The sequence below is a fragment of the Drosophila arizonae genome, chromosome 5 (assembly GCF_054131065.1).
Source record: "Drosophila arizonae isolate 15081-1271.41 chromosome 5, UAZ_ARI_1.0, whole genome shotgun sequence".
NCBI classification, from domain to species: domain Eukaryota; kingdom Metazoa; phylum Arthropoda; class Insecta; order Diptera; family Drosophilidae; genus Drosophila; species Drosophila arizonae.
Window position 1 is genome coordinate 15156853 of NC_142925.1, and position 27937 is coordinate 15184789.

The 27937-nt window shown below is 33.2% G+C and overlaps 6 protein-coding genes and 1 long non-coding RNA gene across 20 annotated transcripts; 2 read left to right on the top strand and 5 right to left on the bottom strand.

The window, feature by feature from the left end:
* Positions 1-700: 700 nt before the first annotated feature.
* On the bottom strand, positions 701-3081 carry LOC108616966 (U3 small nucleolar RNA-associated protein 25 homolog). Its single transcript, XM_018012512.2, has 3 exons — positions 2723-3081; positions 1966-2661; positions 701-1885 (listed from the first exon to the last, which is right to left on the bottom strand). The coding sequence occupies exons 1-3, from the start codon at positions 2976-2978 to the stop codon at positions 750-752; spliced, it is 2088 nt and encodes a 695-aa protein (XP_017868001.1). The 5' UTR covers positions 2979-3081; the 3' UTR covers positions 701-749.
* Positions 3082-3228: 147 nt separating this feature from the next.
* Positions 3229-5473, bottom strand: Taldo (transaldolase). The gene is made up of 3 exons (XM_018013324.2): positions 5249-5473; positions 4305-4428; positions 3229-4137 (listed from the first exon to the last, which is right to left on the bottom strand). Exons 1-3 carry the CDS (start codon positions 5343-5345, stop codon positions 3363-3365), a joined length of 996 nt encoding a protein of 331 aa, XP_017868813.1. The 5' UTR covers positions 5346-5473; the 3' UTR covers positions 3229-3362.
* A 321-nt stretch (positions 5474-5794) lies between these two features.
* On the top strand, positions 5795-8368 carry LOC108617118 (WD repeat-containing protein 47). 5 transcript variants are annotated; one of them, XM_089471307.1, is made up of 6 exons: positions 5795-5972; positions 6049-6096; positions 6844-7001; positions 7061-7460; positions 7530-7753; positions 8067-8368. In XM_089471307.1, exons 2-6 carry the CDS (start codon positions 6061-6063, stop codon positions 8290-8292), a joined length of 1044 nt encoding a protein of 347 aa, XP_089327433.1. In that variant the 5' UTR covers positions 5795-5972; positions 6049-6060; the 3' UTR covers positions 8293-8368. The 5 variants fall into 5 exon arrangements, with proteins under 5 accessions (XP_089327433.1, XP_089327432.1, XP_017868290.1 ...); XM_089471306.1 differs by having other exon boundaries at positions 5801-6096; XM_018012801.2 differs by having other exon boundaries at positions 5822-6096; positions 7064-7460.
* LOC149268559 (uncharacterized) lies at positions 7939-12953 on the bottom strand. Its single transcript, XR_016270501.1, has 2 exons — positions 12754-12953; positions 7939-11804 (listed from the first exon to the last, which is right to left on the bottom strand). It is a non-coding gene; the product is annotated as an uncharacterized LOC149268559 (long non-coding RNA).
* On the top strand, positions 10053-27134 carry kcc (solute carrier family 12 member kcc). Of its 10 annotated transcripts, none has more exons than XM_018012794.2 (22): positions 10053-10193; positions 11860-11989; positions 15664-15855; positions 16914-17047; positions 17127-17209; positions 17489-17591; positions 17660-17765; positions 17826-17955; positions 18026-18144; positions 18208-18426; positions 18489-18645; positions 18713-18972; positions 19032-19284; positions 19348-19710; positions 19774-19960; positions 20019-20234; positions 20312-20419; positions 20670-20723; positions 22419-22511; positions 22842-22975; positions 23033-23172; positions 23238-27134. In XM_018012794.2, the coding sequence occupies exons 2-22, from the start codon at positions 11878-11880 to the stop codon at positions 23327-23329; spliced, it is 3255 nt and encodes a 1084-aa protein (XP_017868283.1). In that variant the 5' UTR covers positions 10053-10193; positions 11860-11877; the 3' UTR covers positions 23330-27134. The 10 variants fall into 10 exon arrangements, with proteins under 10 accessions (XP_017868283.1, XP_089327425.1, XP_017868288.1 ...); XM_089471294.1 differs by lacking the exons at positions 10053-10193; positions 11860-11989 and adding exons at positions 13291-13609; positions 13841-14038; XM_089471295.1 differs by lacking the exons at positions 10053-10193; positions 11860-11989 and adding exons at positions 13291-13513; positions 13841-14038.
* LOC108614952 (uncharacterized) lies at positions 23477-25243 on the bottom strand. The gene is made up of 7 exons (XM_089471308.1): positions 25110-25243; positions 24991-25051; positions 24645-24793; positions 24514-24586; positions 24277-24452; positions 23888-24221; positions 23477-23819 (listed from the first exon to the last, which is right to left on the bottom strand). Exons 1-7 carry the CDS (start codon positions 25240-25242, stop codon positions 23726-23728), a joined length of 1020 nt encoding a protein of 339 aa, XP_089327434.1. The 5' UTR covers position 25243; the 3' UTR covers positions 23477-23725.
* On the bottom strand, positions 25923-27931 carry Nap1 (Nucleosome assembly protein 1). Its single transcript, XM_018013247.2, has 5 exons — positions 27773-27931; positions 27258-27362; positions 26716-27184; positions 26299-26628; positions 25923-26232 (listed from the first exon to the last, which is right to left on the bottom strand). The coding sequence occupies exons 2-5, from the start codon at positions 27341-27343 to the stop codon at positions 26020-26022; spliced, it is 1098 nt and encodes a 365-aa protein (XP_017868736.1). The 5' UTR covers positions 27344-27362; positions 27773-27931; the 3' UTR covers positions 25923-26019.
* Positions 27932-27937: the final 6 nt, after the last annotated feature.

The following is a 27937-nucleotide window of genomic DNA, read 5'->3' on the forward strand; positions in this document are numbered from 1 at the left end:
TTGTAAGTTATCAAAATGTTACACATCCAGCTCTACAGGTAAGGTAAATAAATTAAAAAGTAATCAAGGTTTAATTTAGTATTTTTTTTAAATATATAACTAACAAAATATAATCCTTTATTTTTATACACTGAATCCATTTCTAATGGGAAATCACAGTGTATTTGAGAAAATCCATTTTTTACCACTTCTAGTCGGGCTAATATATATTTTATACAAATAAATATTAGCAGTGTTCTATATACATTTTTATATTTCTTATATATCAAACATTATTTTATGACAAAAGTTTCTAATTAAAAAAATGTATTGTGACTCGTTTAGAATGATTTTAGTATTGGTCATTGATTTGTTTACAAGTTATCAAGTAGAATAACAGAATCGGTACGTGCTTTACTTTTACTATAAATTAGGAAAAAACCCATTTTTTAACCAGTAAAGGTTACTTAGTTTTTAATGACTGATCCCAACTGACAACTATTTATTGGTTGATGCGACCTTGGACCTAAGCTTATCAAACATGGATATATTGATGGCATATATTTATTGATATGGAATATTGACGGTCTTGGTCTTATTGAGTCAAGGGTTTCCTGTCACGTTCACTTTATACGTGTTGTTGCTGTCGTTTACGTGTAGAGCATATGAGAACAGAGTACTTAATATTTAATCTTAGGATTACATATGAAAAACAATACAATTTGTTATAACAATTATATGTATATTACTTTTATTACTTTACAACTTGTTTATTCCTTATTCGAGAAGAGGTATGAATCGCTAGCTCCTGTTGTCAGATTCCAGGCATTCTCATTGCCAATTATATTACTTAGGCTAAGTAAATCAAATTTGGTATATAAGACTTTTACACTCATAACATCCTGTAAGCCATCTCTTCGATTTTGGTTAATATCAAGCATTAAATTAATCAACTCCGGGTAAAAGTTGGGAAAATTTGGTGGCTGATAGAATATTAAGTGTCGGATTCCTTTGATGCGAGTCCGCCGGAAGAAATGACCTCTCTCTGAGTAGAGCATGAATGGAGCACCACTATGGAAAAATATATCTCTCGCACGGGAGATTTTCTCCTTCTTTGAATATTCGCTTATTTGGACGAAGCTAATCATTTCTTTCTTAAAGTGATTTCTTAGGCGCACATAATCGAAATAGCTGGGCACATAGATCAGACAATGCGAGTGCCCAGACTTTGTGAATTGTGGCAAAATGTGTCGCACGAAATGCTGAAAGCGATCATCCAGAGCTGACTCAACACTTGAGCTTTCAATGCGCTGGAAAACTTGTTTGATTGGCGTCAGGACATTGCTTATGGATCCACTTTCGATCTGATTGATAATGCGCACTTTTCCTTGGTAATTATGGCATTTATTATTTATGACTCCGCGAAACTCAGGCAGATCGTGCGAGCAGAACAGTAAGGTTTGCCTATAAAAGCGGGACGTCGCATTGAGGCAATATGAACGCAGTCGTTGGCAATTAGTTTCGGGCAGCTTTTGAGGCTGCAGATGTAAATGGTCCAGCACTTGCAGCAGATTCTCCCAATTCTGGGCTAGGAGAAGCTCCGCTTGGTCAATAATTAGCAACTCCACAGAATTCAGAAAGTCAAAGTCTTGATCCTTGTCATTAATAACCATACGCAGTGCCAATGGAGAGGCAATTAAAATATCCGATCCACTAAACTCAGTGTACAAGGACATCGACTTTTTAGTCAGGCGAATTCCGATTTTAAAATTATCATCCGTATTGCCATTAAATGTTTGCTCATAATCAGCTGGTTTAGGATTGGTTTTTGGGAAGTAAACCGTATTTCCGGAATACTCTTGAAGAAAACGTTCGTACTTTGTAATCGGATAGCCAGTTTTTGGATCTAGAAAAAATATATATATTTAAGAGACTTTCAATTTAAGATTAAATTTAATATATTTGTAACCGAGATTCATTACATACCCTTACGATTTTCGAACAGCAGCTTTGCTATTATTTGCACAGTTTTCAAAGCAGAATCACGAAATGGCAATATAATCAGCGCTTTCAGTCGCGTTAGACCCTGATCCCTGACACTATCTGGCAAGGACATTTCGCTTGTCGGTTGCGTGGGATCTTTGAGAAGTTCATTGATTTTCTCATTGTTACGCAAGATTAATGCCCTACTCTTTAATATATGATTTATTGCATGCAGGCAATAGACATAACGAATTTCCTCCGCGTTATCAAGAGTTCGCTGAGGATAGTAGAGATCCAAGTATCTGTTGGCCATATGAAAGAGCTCCGTTTGTACAGTGGATAAGGGATAGGAAACATTCAATGCTAGTGACGGTTGTACTCTCAATAACTGAAGATCTGCTGCTTTTAAAATATCTGCAGGCTGTTTGTAATTGTCATCCGGGTCAACGGTAGATTTTAAGTTGGGTTTCTCGATTTTGAAATTTTTAATTGCAGACCATTTGCCTTTCACCTCGTTTGTGTCTTTTGCAATTATTGCAGAAATATCATCTGACTCTATCTCAAAATCAAATCGATTCTTAAAGACATTAATTTTCTTTATATCAGCAATATCTTGAGGGTTTTGATCCATTTCTACGTCATCTTCCGGAACTTTTGTTTCTTGTATAATACATTTCTCTTCACTTTTTAGTGTAGGAACTGAACGGAATGTGTTAGTTAGGTATGTGCTGTGCTAAATCTAAATAAAACTCTTCCATACCTGCTATTGTCGAGCTATATCCACTTACAAGCTGCTCATAAAATTGCGCTTCATCTTGCAATTCTGGTAAAAGATCGGCAGTCAATTTAGATCCATCATCAATTGTGCTCTGATATTGACTCTCAGTTCTATGCATTTGCTCCATTTGTCTGCTTCTTTGTATGAATTTGTGTTTATTCGGCGGCTTTTTGTCCTTTCGTAAGTCATTTCGTTTAGGCCTTGAGCCAAAATGTTTACGTTTCTCCTTCATTTTCATTTAACCTTAAGTTTCAAATTCAACTCGTAAACAACGTGGAGCACAACTTGTTGTTGGGTCGACTAATAGAGATGACAGTAAACACCCAACGATAGATAAGTATTTGACATATTGAAATCGATTATTCTCGACTTGCTACAAAAACTATCGATAGAACTGGGCAGATACTTCTATAACTACTAATATAAATTTAATTTATAATTATTTATTTTGTCTTCAGGCTCTTTTGTAATTGAACAAAATACGGATATATATTTTTTAGTTTATTTATAAAACCGATTAAAAAAGATTTACAAACATTTGTATATGTGGAAGGGTGTGGTAAAAAAATCAGTTAATAAATGGAATTATTTTTTTTTACAAATTCATTTTGTACATTTAAATTTAGGCAAACAATTTTTTGATGACATTTTCCAGTTTCACTGTATCTACAGCGAATTTGCGTATGCCCTCAGACAGTTTGTCAGTTGCCATGGCATCCTCATTGAGCAACCACCTGAATCGGCTCTCGTCAATGGTAATCTTTTGAATATCCTGTAGCTTCGCATTGGACACAGATAAAGCGGTCTCCAGTACGACATCATCATTCTCCAGTTCCTTTAGTAAGCTTGGGCTGATCGTAAGCAAATCGCAACCAGCTAATGCCTTAATTTCGCCAATATTTCTGAAGGATGCGCCCATCACCAATGTCTTGTAGTCATATTTCTTGTAGTAGTTGTAGATATTCGTCACTGAGATGACGCCAGGATCAGCTTTTGGCTCGAATTTCTTGGTCTCTGTGTTTGCCACATACCAATCTAAGATGCGGCCAACAAAGGGGGAGATTAGTGTCACACCAGCTTCGGCACAAGCCACAGCTTGGGCAAATGAGAATAACAGAGTGAGATTGCAATGCACTCCATGCTGTTTTTCCAGAATTTCTGCCGCTTTGATACCCTCCCACGTTGAGGCGAGTTTTATTAAAATGCGGTCCTTTTTAATTCCGAAGCTCGCGTATAAATCAATTAATTTCAATGCCTTCTCGACGCTTTTCTTCGTATCAAACGAAAGACGTGCATCTATTTCGGTGGAAACTCTGCCCGGAACAACTTTTAGAATTTCGCAGCCGAACAATACGCACAAATAATCCATAGCCTCTGATACCTTGTTCTCCAGCGGTCTGAAATGAAGTTAAATATAACATTATAAGTAATATATCTGTATCTATTTGTAATTATATATATATATATATATATATATATATATATATATATATATATATATATATATATATATATATATATATATATATATATATATATATATATATATATATATGTGACTAACCCTTCCTTCTTCTTTCCATATTCGACAGCATTTTTAACTATGTATTGGTAGCGCTCCATAGTGGAGGCCGACAAAATGAGCGATGGATTAGTCGTGGCATCAGTAGGCTTGTATATATTTATGGCTAAAATAAAGAAATGCATTTTTAAAGCAAGTTGCAAGACAAATTTACAAACAATTTTATAAATGACAAATATTAAACACAATTTTCTACTTAAATAATTTTCAAATTAGAATGAGGTCAAACAGTTAATTAGAACTTGTTTTAAAACTTATAAAGACCTTTAAAAAGTGAATGCAATTTTTAACATTCAAATAAGCACATTAAACAAAATTAATAATTTATTACTCTACACACATTCACTGAAAGCTTTTCCTTTATATTTTTATTTTTTTTTTTTATGGGTATAGCTATTTACAATTTTATTTGTTTATAAACTATTTAAGGAGTAATAAGCTTTATACAAAATATTGTTATTATTATTAAAAATATTATTTTTATTAAAAATATATATATAAACAAATCTTTTTAAAATGTTATTCCATTTTAAGGTTATATTTTTGATAACACTCAAAATATATTATTCAAAGTTCATTATGAAGTGTAAATATTGAATAATAATTAAGGTAAAAAATGAAAAAAGAGGGTCAAACAAAAGTCAGACTCACCTTCGTCTAACTTTTATTTGAACTTCAGGATCTTTGCACGTTTCTAAGCTACAATCGTATATTCACATATGTACATACATATATTTACATGTATGTATGTATACACGTGTAATACTATAGGATTGAATGAACGTGCAGAATGCGTGAAGTTCAAATAAAAGTTAAACTCGAGGTGAATGAGTTCGACTTTTGTTTGTTTTACTTTATATGTGTACATAATTGCTTGTACTAAAAACTAGGATAATTTTGCAATTTAATAACTTCCTTCTATTTACCATCAAAGTCGCCGGTATCCGCTACAATTGTAGTTATTTTCTTAAGCTGTTCCAAAGCCGACATCTTTATCTTTTTTATAACGCGATCGTTTCCCATTACCCGGTGGAACTAAATCTTTAGTCTGGACTATAAGCATCGATAGCTAAGGTCAAAGTATCGATATGACTTTTACAAATATGGCAGTCTAATCGATATTCGGGTCTTTCGATATGAGATCGATACATTAAATAAATGCAATGACATTAATTTTTGTTTCCATGCTACATTTCTTATTGGAGTTCCTGAGAAGAAGAAAAAGTATATTAACATATATATATAAATTTCAATAATACTAACATATATATATTTCTTAATAAAATTTTGTTTTATGAAATAAACATATGCATATTTCATATACATATTTCTTAAACTGTGAGCATTAAAACTGGTTCAGTGAACTAGCATTTCGATAACTAGCATTTGGTTTGCATGTTCTTTGCTAACAATTTGCATATATTTTCTTATGAATTTCTTTATGAATTTCCATAAATTATATATCCTTTTAAATTATGGTTTCAACATATTCGAAATGCGATTATTATTTTATACATCCAAAAAGTATTCGTGATGCACCAAGAAGATTAAAACTAATCTCCCATTTTTTCTAATTCCCTGAATACATTTAAGAACGAAATGTAATCCGTATTGGATATTACCATCTCTTGCAAAGCTCACATTTATATAGTATATACGTATACCAGTTGATCATATTTGTAAACAGTTTTTATAATAAATAAATAATTTTGGTTTTATATTTTAGTTCCTAAAATTAATGAATTCTAACAGAAGCGATACAAATATGAGAGAGGTAAATAAATTGATTGATTTCTTTTCCAGTTTGAGCTAGAAAATGTGAATGCAGGAATGTAAATTTTAAGATAGCGGTACTTTTTAATGTATACAATAAATTATATACTTGTATATTTAATTTTATTTAAATTTTCGAAAACAGACGTCATCGAATACTTTCCTATGAATGCTCAAGGCAGATCTTTAAATTGTATTTATGTAATATCTATATATAAATATTTTCTTTACAATTTTAATCATTCTATACATACTTATTTTTACCCATGGAAGAATGGTATGAACGGAGAATAAAAACTAGTAATTTTATACCTTTTATATATTACTGAATGAGTTTCAAATGTTTTGCGAAAAAAAAAAGATATTTCTCTGAGCAGCACGAAAGAATGTGTGCGTTGGCATGTCTCGTCTCCGCCGAGCTGTCTAAATGCCTTAAACTCAAATGCAATAGGAGTTAGAAAGTACAAATTTTCGTGTAGATTTCATTTCTAGTGAAAAGTGGAAACTAGAAAAGCGCAATACCGTACTCCAACCTAGATTTGATATAAAAAGGCGTCTTAAAGGAATTTTAATTTTATTTATTCAATAATACCATTGCGGCTTAAATATGTAATAAATACTTTTCTCTTCTTAATTATCTTCGCTTGCTTAAAGATCTGCAAAAGATCCTATAACCTCAGATTTGTTAATGTGTTATAGACATATTACATTTTACTTAAAGTTTAAAGCAATACCATTTTGCTTTCAGAGAGATGAAGAACGCTCACAGTTTGTTGCTGTTACAACCATAACGGATTCTCAGGCTATACGCAGCGTGGACTTTCATCCAGATGGAAATCTTTTTGCCGTTGGATCAAATTCAAAAACCTTTCGAATATGTCAATATCCGCAAATATCTAAACTGAGGTAACAATAACAAGTTAAGTCAATTTGCAGATATAATTTAATAATGATTTTTCGACCAGTAGACACGATCAACACTTTTATCCTCCATCTGTTTTATGCAAACGCACAAAGCATCATCGAGGATCGATATATTGTACGAGCTGGTCAGCAGATGGCGAACTGGTCGCGACTGGGTCAAATGACAAGACCATCAAGTATATGCGATTTAACAAGGATACAAACCAACTGGTGGGCCAAGAGATCGAACTGAATATGCACGATGGCACTGTCCGAGATATGTGCTTCCTCGACAACTCATCAACCAAATCCCGATTACTCGCGAGTGGCGGCGCTGGCGATTGCAAGATTTACGTAACAGACTGTGTGACAAGCATGCCAATGCACGCTTTCGGAGGACATACTGGACACATCTCATCGCTGTACAGCTGGAATAATACGATGTTTGTATCGGGATCGCAGGTAATTAATCGATTTCACCGCAGCTATGCCAGATGGACCAGCCAGAGATATTTATCGTAACATTCACAGGATCAAACGATACGTTTCTGGGATATACGAGTTAACGAAGCTGTCAGCTCCTTTGATCAGGAATATAAGCCTGGAGCGCTGCAGAAATCGCCAGTGACTGCAGTTTGCGTCGATCCGACTGGGCGACTGCTGGTGTCGGGACACGCGGATAGCGCTTGCGTGTTATACGATATACGCGGCAATAGGCTAATACAACGATTTTATCCACATAGCGCGGAAATTAGGTAAAGTATATGGAAATGCTAAGATATAATCCATCTAACCATATAGATCAAGAAATAGTTACTATGCTATACGGGCTATATAGAATATTGTTGATATATGATAGATAGATTAATAACTTTAAGGACTTGGAGTATTTTATATATTTAACTCCGCTAGAGTTGGGTTTCGCCAGTGAATATTTACCATGAAGCCCATATATATAATTCACATAATTAGACTCCTGGACTCCTTAGATATATTTCTATTTCCTATGTAATTATAAATTTTTTTAAGGTTATCTATTGTGATTTGTATATCTCTTTCTATTTTTAGATGCATCCGCTTTTCACCAGAGGCTTATTATATGCTCACCTGTAGCTATGATAGTACGATTAAACTAACGGATTTACAGGGTGATCTAGCCAACGATCTTGCCTCAGTGGTTGTGGCCAAGCACAAAGACAAGGCGATTACAATTCGATGGCATCCAACTGAGTTTTCGTTTATTTCAACATCTGCGGATAAGACTGCAACTTTATGGGCTTTACCTCAATCCTAAATTATTTTATTTAAACATAAATATATAAATTATTTAATAAATATACCAATAATATTTAAGGTCTAGTGAAAATTTATTAATTATATGTTGGGATTAATATTTACGTTTTAAAACAAACATATTGATTTATACATAAATTTATATGTATTTATTTAATATCGTATGGATTTGAAATGGCTATATTTATGTATTAAAAAATATACATATATATAATAACAAACTTAAGTAAAAAAGTGGTTTGCATTATTTATTATAAATTATTTTAAACTTCATATAATAAACTTGGTAAAACATCTCATACTTACTTTATCCAAAGCTAAGAAGAGTAAAACACAAAATATATAAAAATAAACTTAGGATTCATTCATCTATTTATAACAAACGAAAATCTATCTTTGTGCTCTGCACGTTTCTCAATTGTTTTTGTTTTTAGTTCGATTTTCTCTTATCGATATTACGCAATGAAAAAATATCGGAAAAAAATGATAAGAATTTTTGTTTTCGCAAACAGTAAACGAATATACATATATAAGATTAAACTTTCTATAAAATATATATAATTGAGTTTTAGTCTCACGTTCATACACCATTAAATATATCAGATTAGGAATTATTTCCAGTTTCAAGCGGCTATTTAACTTGACACAACTTGAGATAACATCAAGAGACCTATTTCGATATGCACATATTAACCATATTTAGTATGTCAAGATTTTTCAAGATACACTTGACCCTTGAGCCTTAGATCATTTAATCACACATACGCTCTCTCACGTACGAGCTATGATTAAATATATATACATACATATGTACATATGTATCTATGTATGATTTTCAGACTAAAAGTCTACAATTTGCTCGAATTCCATTCATTCTAGATTTTAATGCTGATCAAACAAATATTTAAGCTTTATGGTGAGGTAGATTTATATTAGACCTCGTTAAAGCATTCTCAGGCCTTATCTTTAAGACCTATGACAATGATTAATACTTGATCAGATAACAATCATTAAATTTTCAAAAATTTAATTGTATCTTGGAAAAATTTAATGAACAGTTATTTGTAAAATACATATACATATACTGAAAGACATAAAACATGATGTATTTTAGAAACATGTAATGAAAACTAATCTATTAAATTTATGCTTTATAGATAAGCTCAAAATATAGAAAAAAAAAATAGATATGCATATTATGTAGATGTACATACATAGGTGTGTATGGTATGAATATACATACATATATGTTTTATGTTTTTGTATATATATACATACAAATGTAACATAAATGATGTTGAATATTATGTACATACGAATATACATACATATGTACATATATGCATACATACAAACACATGCGCTTAAATAACATGCAATTGGACAGACGTTCATATGTTAACATTAATACATACAGATGTACATATATACAGACACATATACAAATACAAAAATATGTGTTTTGTTGTTGTTATATTTGTCTAAAATACAATCGGTATCCATTCTTAATACGCTAAATAGGTTTTCAGTTACTTTTTCATTAATACAACAGTATTTCCCCCAACTCGCAGCTCCAAATTATATACAGTAGAAAAATTGGTTTCTGTTACTCATGCGCCTTCAATATGATAGTTTAATTTTATTCGTACAATTGAAAAGTTCACAAAATATTAGGGAAAAGAAAATCAACGCTGCTAATAGTTTAACAATAATTTAAATAATTAATAATTAATAACAGACAATAATTTGTCCATCAGAGCAACCAAAGAAAGCTACTTTTTGTATGGACCACAAATATTCGCATTCAAACTAATATATACATACATATATATCAATATATATATGTGTGTATATGTGTATGTGCAAGTGTGCGTGTGAGTGAGTGAATGTTGATAAGTGTGTGTAAGTACAATTTGATTTTATTCCGTTTACAATTATGCTTTGCATATTGTCTGTATGTATGTATGTATGCATGCGTCTGTGCACATTTGTTTCAATTTTTACTCACTGAACTGAACTGAACTGCTGCTGCTTCAAGAATCTTATGATTTAAAGTTCAAGCTATGCTAGCTACTAAATACATACATACATACATACATAAAGGCGTGCATACATTTGTCTGTATGTTTTCACATTTATATACCGCTACAACTGCGTGTGTATATGTGTATGCATATACAAAAAGAGGGATAAACAACGAAAGAACGTTTCGCTATGTCACGACGAAGTCTAAATACCCTTTCTTTTTGGTTTTTTTCACATGATATAGAAATGTTTTAATGCCTAGCCAAAAGTTGTGACATAAGATATTATAGATTAGGTAAATTGTGAAATTTATAATTAATGAGTTGTGTCACAAAATTTTGAATAATAGAATATTATGCAATAAATTGTGTCATACATTTAATTTGTGAATGAACTATATTTGTTATCATAAATGAATGAAGACTTTAAGTCTGGGTACTAATATCTAATAATTGAAAATATTTAGTGTCTGACTAAACGATTCCAAAAAATCCATATGCTTATTCAGTTATGTGCGTAACATCAGGGTAGAGAAACTGAAAGTGGATATTGAATTTACTCGTTTAGTTGGCGCTGGCTCGCTTCGCAATAGCTGTAAACAGGAGTCGATAACAAAATCAGCTGATGTACTATAGGGGTTTCGAAAGAGCTTGACAACGTGATAGCTTTAAGAGATTTTACAAGCTAATTTTATTAATAATTTGTAAAATGAATGAATGCAACTTGTAAATTAAGTTAGAATTAATATAAGGATGTGGCTAAAAGGGAAAAGAAGGAGCTTGGCTAAAATGAACAATGCATTGCATGGTGATTGCAGCAATGAAAATTTGATAAAACTATTTTGTCTTACTTAGCCATCATGGTGTGGCTGAAAATCCTACTTTTTTTCAGAAACGTAACTCTATTATATCACACATATATTCATTAATATTGTATTAAATCAAATGCTAAATAATCCAGCATGCTAACATATTTTTCAGTTATTGTGGAAAGTTTCTTACTTTTATGCAGTCCCCTAGGATTTCACGTCTTTTGTCAATTTCGGAAAGGTGTGCTTCCTTATTACCTTAACAAATTTGTTAACAGATTTTATTGGCATTGTGCAGATGTGTTAATTGCAATATGTCTGTTAATACGTGGACTAACTTGTCTGTATGGCTTATCTGTTTCAAATCATGTGCGTTGGGTGTGTCGTAGTATTCCATTAGCGCCGAACCCGAAACTCTATTCGACTTATCGCCACGCTCAAGGTGATTTTTCGATACAAGCGTCATTCGTGTGTGAGTGCGGAAACAGATCCGTTGTGGAAATAATTTCGGGAGCTGGGTGACAATAAAGTTTCCATGGGAATATCTTGGTATATTATCCTTATCTTGGCTCTATTGAAATTTTAAAAGATTTTTGTCTATCCTGACAAACTGTTGCGAGCGCAATCTCGGAAATTATACAAAAGGCATTTGAAGTAATCCCGATTTATAATGCATTTAACTAAAATGATAAAAAAAAAAGATAAATAATTAAAATTTTTATTATATGTTTTCAGATTATCAAAGCCACAAACATGCCAGACAGATTTCAGGTCACAAAAACAGATGAAGACACCGTCTTGGACTATCTTCAAGATGAATCCGCAAGTGGCAAGCTTTTAGGAGATAATTTGGAAGATTTACAAGGTAATTATATGCATATAATGAATATTTTTAAATCTGGGTATGTAAAGTATAGAATAATATGATATTGTTATAAAAAAAAAAAAAAAAACTAAAAGCTGATATATACAAAAAATGTTGACCTGAAATACACAAATACATATTTTCTAAAAGGTAAATATGAACTATACGTTTCGCAATTTTAATTTATGCTTTAAATTGAAGTTCAATAGGGTTAACTATTATATATAAAAGTATACTATAATATATAATGTCAGGTATATGAAAATCGTCAGGCAATTAATGCATTAATCTTGTATATAAAAAGACAATAAAATAAATTTATATCAATTTTAATTTATTTTAAATAGTTCAAAATAGCTTAAGAAAGATAAGTATTTCGATTAGTTCAATATGTTTTTCATATGGCTCCAAATAAAATTTGATTTTTCCATATATCTATATAGAAATCAGATACACTTTTTTCTGAATGTACTTAAAGAAAAGCTTAGTTAAACACATTTTCATGATACTATTTTAAATTCTTATAACGAGTAACTACATAATTATAGAATTTTATAAATACCACCAAGTCGGATGCAATCTTATGAACATGACTATACTAATAAAGTCATTCCAATCCAATGCAAAGTGGATAGAGAGTATTCTTTTCTGAGGACATCATATGTTAGCAATAACTTTCACTGGGAACAATCAAGCCAGCGAAGGAAGGAAGGCAGCAAGTGGGGAAGGGGCCTGTTTTCCACATAAAAACCATATGTACTTACATATACAGTTGCATATCTATTTGTCCAGTCTAGTAATTGTATATAATATTCAATTTATCCACTGTAATTGAAAAGTTTTCAGTTGACAATTGTTAAATGGGAATCCTCGGGCGAATAACAATAATAAGAACTAACATCTGTGTATGTGTAAGGGAATGCAGTGGAGAGGAGATGCCCAGATGTCCCGGTGACATACTTTAGCATCATCACCTGCGCAATAAAGCTCGCCTTGTACCAAAGCTTACCGAGAGAAGCAAAGCTTTTTTGCTGGCCGATGCTTATGCGGATGCTGTGCGTGTGGGAGAGAGAGAACTTTCTCTTTATCTGTATAATGGAATGTGTGGGGCTGAGGCTGGGGCCGAGACAGGCTAAGACTGTGGCTGTGGCTGCAGCTGGGGCTTTGCCTAGGACAAACAAATAAATACAGACCCGCACGCGTGAGTATCTGGAAGTGGACCTCTCACTCTCGCTCTCCCAGGGCTGTCCTCGGAATTCTGGGGTGAAATTCTTGTGCAGATAAAAGCTTTCGTTTTCATCTCAATTTTATTGCTCAGAGTCCTGGGCAACATAATTTTTATTCGGTCGCATACAAACCGTTTTCTTAATTTTTTCTATAAACCCATTTAACAACTAGTACAATTTTAAGCAATTTTCAATTTATAAAAAATCTAAAACAAACCACAAATTTATGCAAAGCTTCAATTAAACGAGATTGCAACGTGTAAAGTTATATAAAAAGAATCTCAGGTTCATTCTCAGAGTAAATTTGCTTTAATTGAGTTGGAATTTTTGTTTGTTCATTACCAATTGAAAAGTGCAAAATTCTGACCAAGTTTTCAACAAATGGCTAACTCAAGTATTTAAAAAAAATAGTTTTACATTGATTATTGGCTCAGATGCTGATATGTATATGCAAATGTGTGCGTGTGCGTGCGTGTGTGTGTGTGTGTGCTTGCGGCCCTGATAGGCCCATTATTATTGACCTAATTTTTACTTTCTTATTATTATTACTTTTTCTTTGCAAAAATGAAAAGTTAGTTTAAAGCCAGAGTTTTGCGCCTCAATTTCTCATATTTCATATGTTTAGCTATTTAAATGTTGTACGAACTATGACCTAGAAAAACCAAAGTGTTAGCTAATTTTAAGTGACAATCGTGATCTGGGAGTGGTACTTGACTTACATTAAGCGATAACATGCAATGTAATAGTGAAAAAGAAGATGCCGACGAAATGAATATTACGCCATCGGAGCACAATGGAACTAAGCTCGAAAGTAAACAATCAGGTATGAATACATCAAGTGAAGAGAAGAGTATATTCAGCGAATATCTGGGTTGAGTTTTCGAATATGTGTATCAAGCAAATATCAAATATCTTTCTGGTATATTAGAACTTATGAATGCATATCAGAATATTTGAATACATCAGATGAATAAGCAAGAGAAGAGTATACTCAAAGTATACTCAAATGAATAAATATCTTCAATGGGGTTTCAAATATATACCAATTTAAGCAAATATCTTTCTGGTATATGGCTGAATATCTGAAATGAATTTGGAATCCATATTTGGAGCAATCAGTTCTAGAGCTGAGTTTATGACCTACATAACTTTAACAGTGATTGAGACTATGCAAAAATGGTCTAAATTGAATTATAAATATATTTAATCATTATCCTAACTTTTATTCCAAAAAATATCTTTTTACAAAGCTCTGCTATGGGGCAGAGAAAAAGTAGCCAGCGCCGATTGCAATTTGTGTGATTGTGCGCATATGTTTGAGTGCTTTGTGTAAAGGTATTTTCAAGGTATGTACAATTCGTGGGTGGTTTGCCTACCTCTAAAAATGGGGCACTTCATGCCATTCAAATTCTTTTAGCAGGCCTGCTACAATGCCTATAAAGCTAGTTTCGTTAGAATCCTAACGAAATTGCTTTTGAGTACAAAGAATATTTACGTAAATTAAATTATTTGAAACAATAATTCGAATGAGAATGTACAGTACAATACTATACTATGAAATAAAATATATCTGAAGATATATTACAGGTATTCCAGCGAAAGGTCTTTTAGCCCCAACAGCCCCTAGCTATACCAAATGTGTGTCTAAAAAGCCTGCTATGATTTAATCAAATCCTTACACAAGTTTCCTCTAACTCCATCAAGGCTTAACTCTTTGCTATTTGAAATGAATTTTTTATTTAATTTTGTGGAGTCTGGAAAAGGTATAACAATGTTAAATATTCATAATCTGTGCAAACTTTATGAGCGCCTACATATCAAATGTGATAGGGTTTTTCGCTCGTTTTTTGTTGAAGTTTTAATATTGGCTAAGGCTGGAGAAACTTTTGAAAGAGTGTGCTAAGCATACAATAATCTACATTTTAAGTATGTTAAAAAGTGACCAAAAATATAAATTAATTAGAGACAAATATTTTGGGAAGAAAGAAATTTTTAATTCATAATTGATAATCCATACTCAATTTTTAAATTTAAATTAAAAGTGTGGCGAAAACAGGCCAAACTGGGCGTGGTTAATGTCGAGTAAAGCGAAGTGCTAAGGCAATCCAATCTTATCTAATCTGACAATAGTCTGTCTGTTTAACAGTAGGAATGGATTGATATACAAAGCAAATGTTAATTGCTTATATTATAAATATATAACCTTTATTATACTATATAATAGCTTTATTTATTTTTACAAAAATACTAAAGCCACGTCCTGGCCCTTGATAATGTCAGCAATCAGCATAGAGGTTCTCTAAGTCAATCAGCTCTGACTAAAGAACTCTGAATTGCTTTAGAATAATATAGAAATAATCTACAAGTTGACTCTTATAACATGTCCCCAATTCAACAGATTTTGCATCTAAGATATAGCTAAATGTCTAAAAATTGTCTACCTTTCAGATACTCGAGATGTACACAATGTCGAAGAAAATCAGAAATCTACTATCGATCCAAATTTGTACCTCTATGACGATGATTTGGAGACGAGGCCGCATATTTCAACATTCATTTCATCAATTGCCAATTATGAAAACACGATACCAGCGGCAACCGACCCAGATGCAAAGCCACCACCGCCATCAGCACGCATGGGTATGTTTAATCGAAACTTCCAATTCCATTTATTATTCTGCATGCAAATAGCTTGAAATCTGGTGAAGTGCGGTTATATCTCCTCGATTTGTTTATTGATTCCACAGCGAGAAGAAGTATCTCTTGATAGCTGACAATAGGACATTTTGCGCTGCGTAGGCTTAAATCAATGCGTGAAGTGTTTTGTTTTGTATGAAAAGAAATAAATCAAAAAGAATTTTCACCAAGACTCTGAAGCACTTCCCCTTATTACATACTCGAAAGAGCAGAGAAATTTATTGAAAAATATATATATATACCCAAAAAGAAATTAGCTATATTTAATATAACATAAATCAATAATTTTAGTACTATTTTCAATTAAACTATACCAACGTTATTCTTATTGGATTTTGTTTATAGAATCTATAGTTTTTTTTTAAATTAAAAAAATTGGTATTCAACCAGCAAACAACTCCTCATCGGCCATTAAACTTCATTAAACATTAATGAAAACAGTTCATCAATTTAAATTAAGCTTTAATGAAGTTTCAAGCCTTGCTATGGATGCACACTCGATGAGGTCAATTGGCTTCAGTTAAAAGTCAACAAAATTACGATTTTCTGGCAAAGAACAAAAGAAACTGCTCAGCTGCAGATAATGAATAAAGAAAGTTGCTTTATAAACTAATTCATCATTTAACTACTTTGCATTAGCATTTTCAAAGGGCCTAAAGCTTTAGAAATTTGCAACTGATTCTTTAATGCTTGATTACCGATCCCATTCATAAATTTCTATAAGAAACCAAGTTTTCGGCATCTAAGAATAGACCTCGCCCAAACGGAGTCGAAAGAAAACAATAAAATATTTTACATTGTTTATCTTGATTAATTATCTATATATATATTTAATAATACTTTAAGCGATTGCGAGGGTAGTTTGAAGAGTTGAATAAATTAAAGTGAAGTGTATCAAAGATAAAAAATTAATAGGGCTTTCTAAAAAATCTAACAAAGTGATTTAATATACATATATTGCGTTTACTACAATTTTATTAAATTTTATTCTCGTTCTTTAGGAACCCTTATTGGAGTCTTTTTGCCGTGTATTCAAAATATCTTTGGTGTAATATTATTTATTCGATTAACATGGGTTGTTGGTACGGCTGGCGCTGTTTGTGGATTCTTAATTGTGCTCACCTGCTGTTGTGTGGTAATTTCTACAGTTCTACACTATCTAACACATTTCTTATATCAAATATGTACTAATGAGAATTATTTCACTATTTCAGACAATGCTAACTGCGATATCTATGTCCGCCATTGCAACGAATGGAGTTGTGCCGGCAGGAGGGAGCTACTTTATGATATCACGGTAAAGATTCATAGATACGATAATAAAATGATAAAAACCAAATAAAATACATGTATAATTAATATGTGACATCATCATCTTGCCGTTTATATGATTGAGAGTTTAAAGCTGATTACATAACTTTGATTGAACACAGAAGTAAATTGATCTATAATATGCAAATATGATCTATGATCTATTCATATGTGACTGATGTAAAGTTAAAGTCTATTTCTTTATGATTTAATTCCTTTTATAACATATTTGATTTGCATTCTTGTAATGTTTATATGTATTTAGTTCACTTGGTCCTGAATTTGGCGGTGCTGTCGGAATGCTATTTTATACGGGGACAACGTTGGCGGCTGCGATGTACATTGTGGGCGCTGTAGAAATTGTCCTGGTAAGAAATTATTTAAAATACAAAAATATACAAGTAATTACATCACATATTTATATGTTAAATCATAGACATATATGGCACCGTGGGCATCCATATTTGGAGATTTCACAAAGGACGCCGAAGCCATGTACAATAACTTTAGAGTATATGGCACAATGCTCCTTCTATTCATGGGTAAGTTCGGCAAATCTCTGAATATCCGTAAAAATTATTTAAAAATTTCTTTTGCTTTAGGTTTAATCGTTTTCCTGGGTGTTAAATTTGTCAACAAATTCGCAACCGTTGCCCTGGCCTGTGTCATATTCTCCATAATAGCTGTCTATATTGGAATCTTCGATAATATTCATGGCAATGAAAAGTTATAGTAAGTTTTGCTCAGATGAAAAAAATAAATTGATCAATTTTCATTTATATTAAATTTTGTTATTTAACAGTCTTTGTGTGCTTGGCAAACGTCTGCTGAAGGATATACCCATTGAGAACTGCACAAAGGAGGATCCGTTGCTATACGATCTATATTGCCCAGATCGTAAATGCGACGAATACTACCAAAGTAATTTCACGGATATTTCCTTTCGATTTTGAGCTCTCTAAATAGAAGATTCTGATTATGTAGATAACAATGTGACTAGAGTCAAGGGTATCAAGGGTCTGGCCAGCGGCGTATTCTATGACAATATAATGCCATCGTTCTTGGAAACTGGTCAATTTATATCGTACGGTCGCAACTCAGTGGATGTGGAAAATATTGGCAGTCAGTCGTACAATCAGATTATGGCAGACATAACAACGTCCTTTACGCTGCTCATTGGCATCTTTTTCCCATCGGTGACAGGTGAAATAGGGAATCGAAGAATCCAAGATATAGATAATATTAATATACGAAATTTGCAATAGGCATTATGGCTGGCTCGAATCGATCTGGAGATCTGGCTGACGCCCAGAAGAGCATACCCATTGGCACAATTTGCGCTATCTTAACTACCAGCACCGTTTACTTGTCTAGCGTTTTGCTCTTTGCTGGCACCGTGGACAATTTGCTGTTGCGCGATAAGTGAGATCTACAATGATTGAAATTTGTATAATAATACATAATATATATAAATGAAATTTAATTTCAGATTTGGTCAGTCAATTGGTGGAAAACTAGTTGTGGCCAACATTGCGTGGCCCAATCAATGGGTTATCCTAATCGGTTCGTTCTTATCGACGCTGGGCGCTGGCCTGCAGAGCTTGACGGGCGCTCCACGTTTGCTGCAGGCAATTGCCAAAGATGAGATTATACCCTTCCTGGCGCCGTTCGCTAAGTCATCCAAGAGAGGCGAGCCAGTGAGAGCTCTGCTGCTAACGCTTGTCATTTGTCAATGTGGAATTTTGCTAGGTATACGATTCAGGAAGAACCTTTCTAGGCCCTATATATATTCTATATACTATTTGTAGGAAATGTCGATCTGCTTGCCCCACTTCTGTCCATGTTTTTCCTCATGTGCTATGGCTTCGTTAACTTGGCCTGTGCCGTACAGACTTTGCTGCGTACGCCGAACTGGAGACCTCGCTTTAAGTTCTATCACTGGAGCTTGTCCTTGATAGGTCTTACCCTGTGCATATCAGTTATGATAATGACTTCGTGGTACTTCGCACTGATTGCCCTTAGCATGGCAATCATCATATACAAATACATCGAATATCGAGGGTAAGTCCACGAGAAATATGGACATAGAATCATCATTATTTATCATTTACCATTTGCTCACAGTGCCGAGAAAGAATGGGGCGATGGCATTCGAGGCATGGCACTGACAGCAGCCAGATACTCACTGCAGCGCTTGGAGGAGGGTCCGCCGCATACGAAAAATTGGCGGCCACAGATTCTGGTTCTAGCCAAGCTGAACGACAACCTCATACCAAAGTATAGGAAAATATTCTCCTTTGCCACCCAGCTGAAGGCTGGCAAGGGCCTAACAATTTGTGTATCTGTGATAAAAGGTGATCACACAAAAATTTCGAACAAAGCGGTCGATGCAAAGAATACGCTGCGCAAGTATATGACAGATGAGAAGGTTAAAGGATTTTGCGATGTTCTAGTGGCTCAGGAAATTAGCGAAGGTCTCAGTTCAGTGTAAGTACAAAATGTTTAATTAATATTTAAAATAATTAATTGAAATTCTATTTTTTTTTTCAGCATACAAACGATTGGATTGGGTGGCATGAAGCCGAATACCGTTATCATTGGTTGGCCTTATAGCTGGAGGCAAGAGGGCCGATATAGCTGGAAGACGTTCATTCAAACGGTGCGAACTGTCGCCGCTTGCCACATGGCGCTGATTGTCCCCAAGGGAATTAACTTTTACCCAGAATCCAATCATAAAGTAAGTGACTCGAGAGATATATTGTAGATAGTTCATTGACTGTTATATGTTTTCGTAGATTGGTGGTAATATTGATATTTGGTGGATCGTCCACGATGGTGGCCTACTCATGCTACTGCCATTCCTGCTTAAGCAGCACCGCACTTGGCGCAATTGCAAGCTACGCATTTTCACTGTTGCTCAAATCGAAGACAATTCGATTCAAATGAAGAAAGATTTGAAGACATTCTTGTATCACTTACGAATCGAAGCAGACGTTGAAGTCGTTGAAATGGTAAACAGCCGAAAGGGACTTTGCCTTCATCTCTCTCTCTTTATCTTTATTTCTATTGCATTGCTCTTTGATTTCAGAATAATAGCGACATTTCAGCCTATACCTATGAGAGAACTCTCATGATGGAACAGCGCAATCAAATGCTTAAGCAATTAGGCTTAAACAAAAAAGAAAATTCCAAAGTGGTAAGTGGAACATTAAGGGTATTTCGAGCTACTTCCCAAGCAATGCAAATATTATGTACGATCCTGAAAATAGTTTTGGTTTTCCTTGTTATTGTTTATTTTTCTTCTTTTTTTCTTATTAATTTATATATAAATATTTTTCCTTGAGTTATTACAAGATTTCAGTTATTAGTCGTTTTTCAGTTTGTGAAAAACCTTTGACAGCTATTAAGATAAATAAAAATTTCAAACTTTGTATATTTGATCAAAGGCTCAAACTATTATGGAATTTAAGGAAACACCCAGTGATAATAAGTTATCTTTGGTAAAGCCTCCAAACAGAATTAAGAGTTGTATCAAGATCAAAATTATTCTCATATACAGTTATATAAAAAAAACAAAAATAGCTATTATAGTTATATCCAATATTAATGTATATCATTAGCTCGTTTCATAAACTTCACTTTTACAATGTCCATAGTTCATCACATTACATATCTCATCTATGTATTAATGTATGTAGTATGTTTACATACATTCCAACATAGCTCTACTTACATCATTCATTACCCTATAGATGTAAGTTGATGTTTTTCATCCATCTCATTATTCCATTTTCCATTTACATATGTATGTGAATGTATGTATTCTGTATATGTTCTAGATGTGCGTTTGCCTATGCTTAGACTAAGGGTGTTCTTATAATTTTATAAAGAGATGTGTTGAATTGCTCAGAGCTGAAACAGTCTTTGGTATATCCTCAACTTCTATGTATGTCGATGTCAAGCTTAAGCTCCTTCTCCTCTTTCAACACGGATGTATACTCCGACTCCTCTATAAAATTTAACTCCCTTCCCCATACTTCGACTTCTCCTCCTACTCCTACTCCTACTCCCAGTCTCTTACCTCCTCTGCTTCTATTTTTATTACTACTCCTATTTCTCATACACCGCCTGCCACTACTCCACCTACTTCACCTACTCCTACTCCCCATATTTCTACTCTTCTGCTCCAGCTCCTACTTTTCCTCCTCCTTTCATATGTCTATGTTTCCTCCATCCACTGCTTTTCCTCCGCCTCCTCTTGTTCTTTTTTCCCTCCTACCCTATTCACTTAAGTATTTTGAAAAAAAAGTGAGCTTCATTACTTAGCCTTGTTAAAGATGAAAAGATATATAAATAGATTTAATAGGAAAAACGCTTTATATACATTGTTTCCTTTTACTTGAGTTAAGTTCCGCACAGCTTTCTAAATTTAAGGTTAATCAGTTGTAAGGCAGAAAATTCCTACAGCCCAATTGCATATAATTATATAATTAAGCTTGGCAGGTTATTCACATCCACATTAATTGAGAATTGAAGTTATTTTCGATAAAAATAAGAAACGCGTCTAACGATATTATTAACCTTCATATATATATATATATTTGCTTAAAAATATCCTTTCTAAATGTCAAGAATATACAAATATTTCAATATATTGCATGCTTTGTACTTCCTAATACTATACATATCATATATAAAATGTCGGCTATAACCGACTGCATAATGCTCTTCTTATGTCACAATCTTTCGCCTTTAAGACAGGCCTTCTAAAGTGGGACCAGATGCAGAGCGGAGCTAGCTAATGTGTTCTGTTTATCATGTAACCTTATTTATGAGCCAATGTAACTGCTGATAATTTGAGATATAAACCTACAAACAAATACTTAACATCAAGTCCGGTTCAAGATTATCAATATAAACAGAAGCAAGCCGTTTTCTTGGACCACTTTACTCAAGACAAACTCTACTTGAAGTATAAAAATCGAATTATACTTCGAATTTTTGGTCGAAAAAAAGTGAAATTTCGTATTCATAAGAATTGATACAAACATCCATATATATACTATCCAAAATATGTAAAATTAACATTTAAGGACCATGGATTTGCTGTTGGTAGACAAATTAGAGATTTGCCAATATAAGAGCTAAGAATCATTTGAATTAGATAAGTATGTAAAAACCTTATGCATTTCCAGGTACAAACAATTGTAGACCACCATTATGACGCCATAAAAACAGCGTCGCGGGTTCGGTTTGCCGAACCTACCAGTGGAGAAACACAAAATCACGTATGTATGCTTTCGAATATGAAATATTAGACTAGAGCTAAAATAAATTAGATTTAAAAAACAGTTGAAGCTTAAAAATGGTCGAATGGTAAACAGAAAAAATGATATACATAAAAAAAAATATAAATATATACGTAAATATTTAAAACATTTTTATAAATATTTTATTTTAATATTCTTTAATTATGTATACCCTATTATTAAATTTTTATAATTTTTTACATATACATATATTTTTTATTTTCTTTTAATTGTTATTCAAATCAATTTATCGAATTTTGTGCTAACTCACAATAATTAAATATTTATATTTTACATACTCCTCTATAGGATACTTTAAGCGAAGAAAAACGCAATTCTATAGACTCAGATGGTCCAGGAAGCACGGAGGCGCTTGATGTCACATCCAACAAAGATGAGTCAACAGAAAAAGCTGGTGATAACGCCAAATCCAGCATTAAGCCGTAAGATCTATGGTTTATCGAAATTTTCTTCGATTTGCTAAACTTGTTCTCTTACAGAGACGAATTCAATGTTCGTCGCATGCACACGGCAATAAAACTAAATGAGGTTATATTAGAAAAGTCTCAAGATGCCCAATTGGTCATCATGAATTTACCAGGTCCTCCGAGGGAAGTCAGAGCGGAACGTGAAAGCAATTGTAAGTAACAGATCTTAACCTATCTATAAGTATTTATTTATTTTGTGTGATCAATTTCATTTTAGATATGGAATTCCTGGAAGTTTTAACAGAAGGACTTGAAAAAGTATTAATGGTTCGTGGAGGAGGTCGTGAGGTTATAACAATTTACTCTTAAAGGGCATTAATCGCCCGACGTTTAAGAGTTCGCAACATTAGACAAGTTTAAGAATCAATCAAATTTTTAAATGAAGGTTATTATTAATTTGTTATATTAAATCATATGTCCAAATATTTTATTTTTACGTAAATAAAATATCAAAAATTGTAACAATAAATCAAAAAAATGATTTTTTTATTAAATGGATTATGGAGACATACTATCTATGAATTAAATGGAAACTATATAAATATAAAAAAAGCTGTAGGAAATAACATTTACATCATTTTGATTTTAATGCTGATCATCTACAAATTATTCAGTATATTATGACTTAGATCCAATATAAATAAATAAATATATAACATATATGTATTATATATATTTCATATAATTTACGTGGTCTTTCCATCATTAATTCTTGCCAAAAAGAATTCGAAGTTCCCTTTTGGATAAGTTGTAGGGATAATGTAGGCTTGTCGGAACATAAACTTTTCCAGTTATTTGCCTGCAAGGAAATGAAGCTATATTATGCATACGTACTATAATATGCCCTTTAAAGGGAATACTCCCTACTTATTGAAGTCCTCTTCATATCCCACTGTATAGTGATTCGGTATCTTAGCCACTTTGGAGAATGTTAAGCACTCACTGGGTGGCGTGCTCAATGCATAGAATGGATAATCGAACGTATTTATATATATATCAACACACAGTCCATGGCTACCCAGATGAGATTGACTTGCGATCGATGGCTGACTAAGTCCACAGCTGCCTAGCATGATGTTCCGATGGCAGGAATAGATGAAAGTTCCCTTATCGCGGCTTGAGTGAAAGCATTGCACATGCCGTGCGGCCTTCGAGTGATCGACGTCAATGGGATCGAAGCCGGGACCAGCCATGTCACAAGCTGAAAAATGAACAGCATTACTAGAGGTATATAACTTTATATCGAGTCTAATTACTATCTATATTTTGCAGCGTAAAATGGGGCTGCAATGCGCGACCCACAGCTGATGCCAACTGTCCGCCGAAGCTGAAGCCAAACATGAATCCACGACTCGGATCGAAGCCATATTGAAAGAGAGATACTAGTACGGAGACAATCACCTCGGTTATGTGATCGAAATTGGAATATAATCTAAAAAGTATAAAAATATTTAGTATCTGATTTATTTTAAATTAGTTAAATAAATACATACCTCATATAGGATGAGCTGGCGGCCGTACTATAATCGATGCATATGACGCAGCCTCTGCGGTAGAAACTTAATCCTGCAAATGGGAAACATCATTAAAAAGAGACGAAAATGTATTAAAAGTAAAAACTTACTTTCGATCAGCTCAATCGCCCACTCATCGGAGCAACTTTGAATCCAGCCATGGAGCACAATAGAGAATTTCTCTGTAGGCAAACATCCAGAATTGGCCAGATTGAATTCATTCAATGGCACCGGAGTCTCCAACGTTTTTGTATTATTTCTAAAAGTAAATTGAAAATAGTTTTATATAGCTTATAAATAATAAAATTTTTCTATATAGTGTATATTGTATTAAAATATTTGCTTGCAACAATTACAATAAGTGTGAAACAAATGCCCAAATTTTATAACAAATTGTCTCATAATTAAAAATCTTTTCATATTTTCAATTAAATATCTAGAGCAATTTTTACTTACTTATAAAACTGTACTGTCAAAGTGCTGCGGACATCAAGTCGTAAAGATCTTTCTTGATAAACTTAAAAATTTATAGCTTATTTAATAGCATGCTATACAAAATATCAAATCATACATACATGTTGTTTCGTTATTTATACCGAAAGCATCAATAAGATCAATAAATCTCGTTGAATGAACTTTTGAAGTAAAACCAGAACAAGTTATAATAATAAACAAGTATAAATTTGAATATCCACAAGAATATTTCATTATAAATATTCTTTATATTTAACTAAGTAAATAACAAAAAAATAAAAACAAATAATGTACAATACAAATAAGAGAAAACTTTCTCTGGGACTTTTTACCTTTTTGGGGAACTAGCATGAGTGAAGAGTCGTTGAAATAATCGAGTCTCACGGGATTATTTCAAGTTTGTGGTTAAAACTGTGATTTTTCTGCTAAACTTTTCGGAATTTTCATTATATAGATACAGAAGAATATAAATATTTAGTAGGGGCATCATCATGTACTGTGCACATAAACCTTTCATATAAAAAAAAAAAAAAAAATACATATATTATGTAAATTCAATTATTCAATTTGTATGCAGTGTCTGCAACATTTGGCTGACGTAAAATTATGGGCGAAGCGTCAGCACGAAACTCATAATTAAGCTCACCGAAATAATTGATTCTAATTAGTTATGTGAATTCGTATTGAATTTTTAAATACACACACATAAAACTGGTATTTACGCAAAGTAAGGAATTGATGATCAAACCATAGTTCGTATTGAATCTACAGTTCCCCATTTGCATTTCCTTTCTGCCTTTCTTTCAACTGGTGTTTCCTCCCTGTCCAACTTTGAGAATTTTAACGCATCATAAAACAGTAAGACTACGCCCACTCGTACTTTTCACTAACTAAAAAATTAATTCAAAAATAAATACGTTTCACGAAATTTGAATTCACCAAAAATATATTTTAATGTATACTTATTATACACAACTCTTACAGTTGAATATTCATTATTTTCGTTATGTTCTACTGATTGGGACAATCGTTTGGAGACTGTTTTTTGCTGGACTTGGTTTGACCCTCGTTCTCATCGTCGTCATACTCGTCGTCTTCGTTTTCGAACTCCTCTTCATCTTCATCATCCTCATCATCAACAATGTCACCCGTGAAATAAAGCACAGCTTTTGGAATAATTCTAGCACGTAAAAAGTGACCGATTTCGAAATCAGTGGCCAAAATCTGCAGATAAATGAAAAGTTAAAAATTATTCATAAAAACTAAGTTGAATAAATATCCAAAACTTACTTGCTGTGACTCATCATCGATGTCTTCCTTATCTTCCGAAACTTCTGGTGGATTAAAGAAATTGAAGAACGAGTCTGTGGGAACTTGTTTAACGATGGTGCGCACAGCACCGCGCTCCTTGTGCTTCTGTTTCTTGCGAATAGTCTTAACAGTCAAGTTCATCTTCTTCTCCCAATTAATAACGCAACCTTTGCATTTATAAATTTCCGGACCTTCGAAGGCAAATGGATCTTCAAGATCGACCGTCGACTTAAGGAAGTATTGCTTCGTTAGTACAGTGTTAGAAAAGAATTCATTTTTATCGAAATGAAAAGCTAAAGTATAAGAATGCTGGAAGTATAAAAAGAAAATCAGTTAACAAATAGTATACTACACCTTACTTAAGGTTCGCAAGTTAATATTAAGTGATCTACGTACTTCATCATCATATTTAATTGTAATGTCGGTAAGATGGCGAATAGCCGGCTCATCGTGAGTCTGCACCATTTCAGACAACATTCCTGTGTTTCTGAACACTGTAAGCCAGAAATCTGGGATTCCAGCTACATCCTGAGGCATTGCTTTTATACTCTTAAGAGATTCACGGAATGCATCGCTGGCATCTCCTTCGATGGGTAAAGCTTCTGGTTCCTTCCACTTTGGTTTCTCTTCCGCAGGTTCTAGTTTGCCGGTAATGATCTCCCTGCGCTTGTCTAAAAGTGGTTGATAGCTCAACTGATACTTTTTCTCCAAATTGTAAACTTCCTCAAAAAACTTTGCTTCAATTTGCAACTGATCCAACTGCATATTCTTCAGAACAATGATCCGTTTCTGGACACTCTCGGGCAACGACTTCACCATTTCTTGCAAAAACTGTCGCCGTAACACTGAATTCATATATGCTGGCCTGTCGTAGAGCACAATTCAAAATGTAAATATTCAGAAAAGTGGGCAATAGCAACAAAAATATTTTTAATTACATGGATTGACAGTCGGAATTTGACTTATCGTCGTCGACTTCATTGCACGACTCGGCGTCTACATGTCCTTCCTGTGGTGCATCCATTCTGAATAAAAATGAGGTTCTGAAACGCGTATACACATGTTTGTTAATATAAATTGCGTTTTTAGCTTTCAAATCGCTTATATTCATAAATCAACATTCACATATTACAAGATAAACAACAAAAAACTATATGAAGCTTAAAAAATCATCAAAAGAATTCAGCAACATAATAAAACATGAATTTACGACTTGCGTTTACTGAGAAAAAAAGCCTAATGCATATACAACATACATACATATATATACACAACGCACATTCCTAAGCACTAAAGCACGTGTGCTTTGTACTGAGAATTTATACTTTCTTTTCGTCTACCAGTCAGCTTAACAGCCATTTATATTGTTTCAACATAGAATAGAACTTTTTTTTCAAAAGACACGCAAAACCATCCTTATTTTAAAAATATTGTAATTATAAAGCAGACATACCTCTAGACAAAAGTTAGAACGAAGAGCACGCCGCAACGATGTCGATCCAAAAGAATTAACTGCGCCCCAGAGATGAGCAAACTGAAACCATTCCAGTAGCAAGTACTCAAAGTGTAACTAGTACTTTTAAAAGAATACAATAGTAACTGCGCCACAATTCAGAGC

Excerpts from the sequence above, each read along its gene's own strand:
- Taldo (XM_018013324.2), bottom strand. The coding sequence starts at position 5,345 with ATGGGAAACGATCGCGTTATAAAAAAGATAAAGATGTCGGCTTTGGAA. Across the intron at positions 4,429-5,248 it reads GGATACCGGCGACTTTGATG|CCATAAATATATACAAGCCT; the intron begins GTAAATAGAAGG and ends TCTTTATTTTAG. Across the intron at positions 4,138-4,304 it reads TATGGAAAGAAGAAGGAAGG|ACCGCTGGAGAACAAGGTAT; the intron begins GTTAGTCACATA and ends ACTTCATTTCAG.
- LOC108617118 (XM_089471303.1), top strand. The coding sequence starts at position 6,784 with ATGTGTTATAGACATATTACATTTTACTTAAAGTTTAAAGCAATACCA. Across the intron at positions 7,002-7,060 it reads CCGCAAATATCTAAACTGAG|TAGACACGATCAACACTTTT; the intron begins GTAACAATAACA and ends TTTTTCGACCAG. Across the intron at positions 7,754-8,066 it reads CCACATAGCGCGGAAATTAG|ATGCATCCGCTTTTCACCAG; the intron begins GTAAAGTATATG and ends TTCTATTTTTAG.
- LOC108614952 (XM_089471308.1), bottom strand. The coding sequence starts at position 25,242 with ATGAAATATTCTTGTGGATATTCAAATTTATACTTGTTTATTATTATA. Across the intron at positions 24,587-24,644 it reads GGCGATTGAGCTGATCGAAA|GATTAAGTTTCTACCGCAGA; the intron begins GTAAGTTTTTAC and ends TCCCATTTGCAG. Across the intron at positions 24,222-24,276 it reads TACGCTGCAAAATATAGATA|CTTGTGACATGGCTGGTCCC; the intron begins GTAATTAGACTC and ends TTCATTTTTCAG.
- Nap1 (XM_018013247.2), bottom strand. The coding sequence starts at position 27,343 with ATGGATGCACCACAGGAAGGACATGTAGACGCCGAGTCGTGCAATGAA. Across the intron at positions 27,185-27,257 it reads AATTCCGACTGTCAATCCAT|GCCAGCATATATGAATTCAG; the intron begins GTAATTAAAAAT and ends GCTCTACGACAG. Across the intron at positions 26,629-26,715 it reads CAATTAAATATGATGATGAA|CATTCTTATACTTTAGCTTT; the intron begins GTACGTAGATCA and ends TTATACTTCCAG.
- LOC108616966 (XM_018012512.2), bottom strand. The coding sequence starts at position 2,978 with ATGAAAATGAAGGAGAAACGTAAACATTTTGGCTCAAGGCCTAAACGA. Across the intron at positions 2,662-2,722 it reads ATATAGCTCGACAATAGCAG|TTCCTACACTAAAAAGTGAA; the intron begins GTATGGAAGAGT and ends CATTCCGTTCAG. Across the intron at positions 1,886-1,965 it reads GCTGTTCGAAAATCGTAAGG|ATCCAAAAACTGGCTATCCG; the intron begins GTATGTAATGAA and ends TATTTTTTCTAG.
- kcc (XM_018012794.2), top strand. The coding sequence starts at position 11,878 with ATGCCAGACAGATTTCAGGTCACAAAAACAGATGAAGACACCGTCTTG. Across the intron at positions 17,048-17,126 it reads TGCTCACCTGCTGTTGTGTG|ACAATGCTAACTGCGATATC; the intron begins GTAATTTCTACA and ends TCACTATTTCAG. Across the intron at positions 17,766-17,825 it reads AATGCTCCTTCTATTCATGG|GTTTAATCGTTTTCCTGGGT; the intron begins GTAAGTTCGGCA and ends CTTTTGCTTTAG.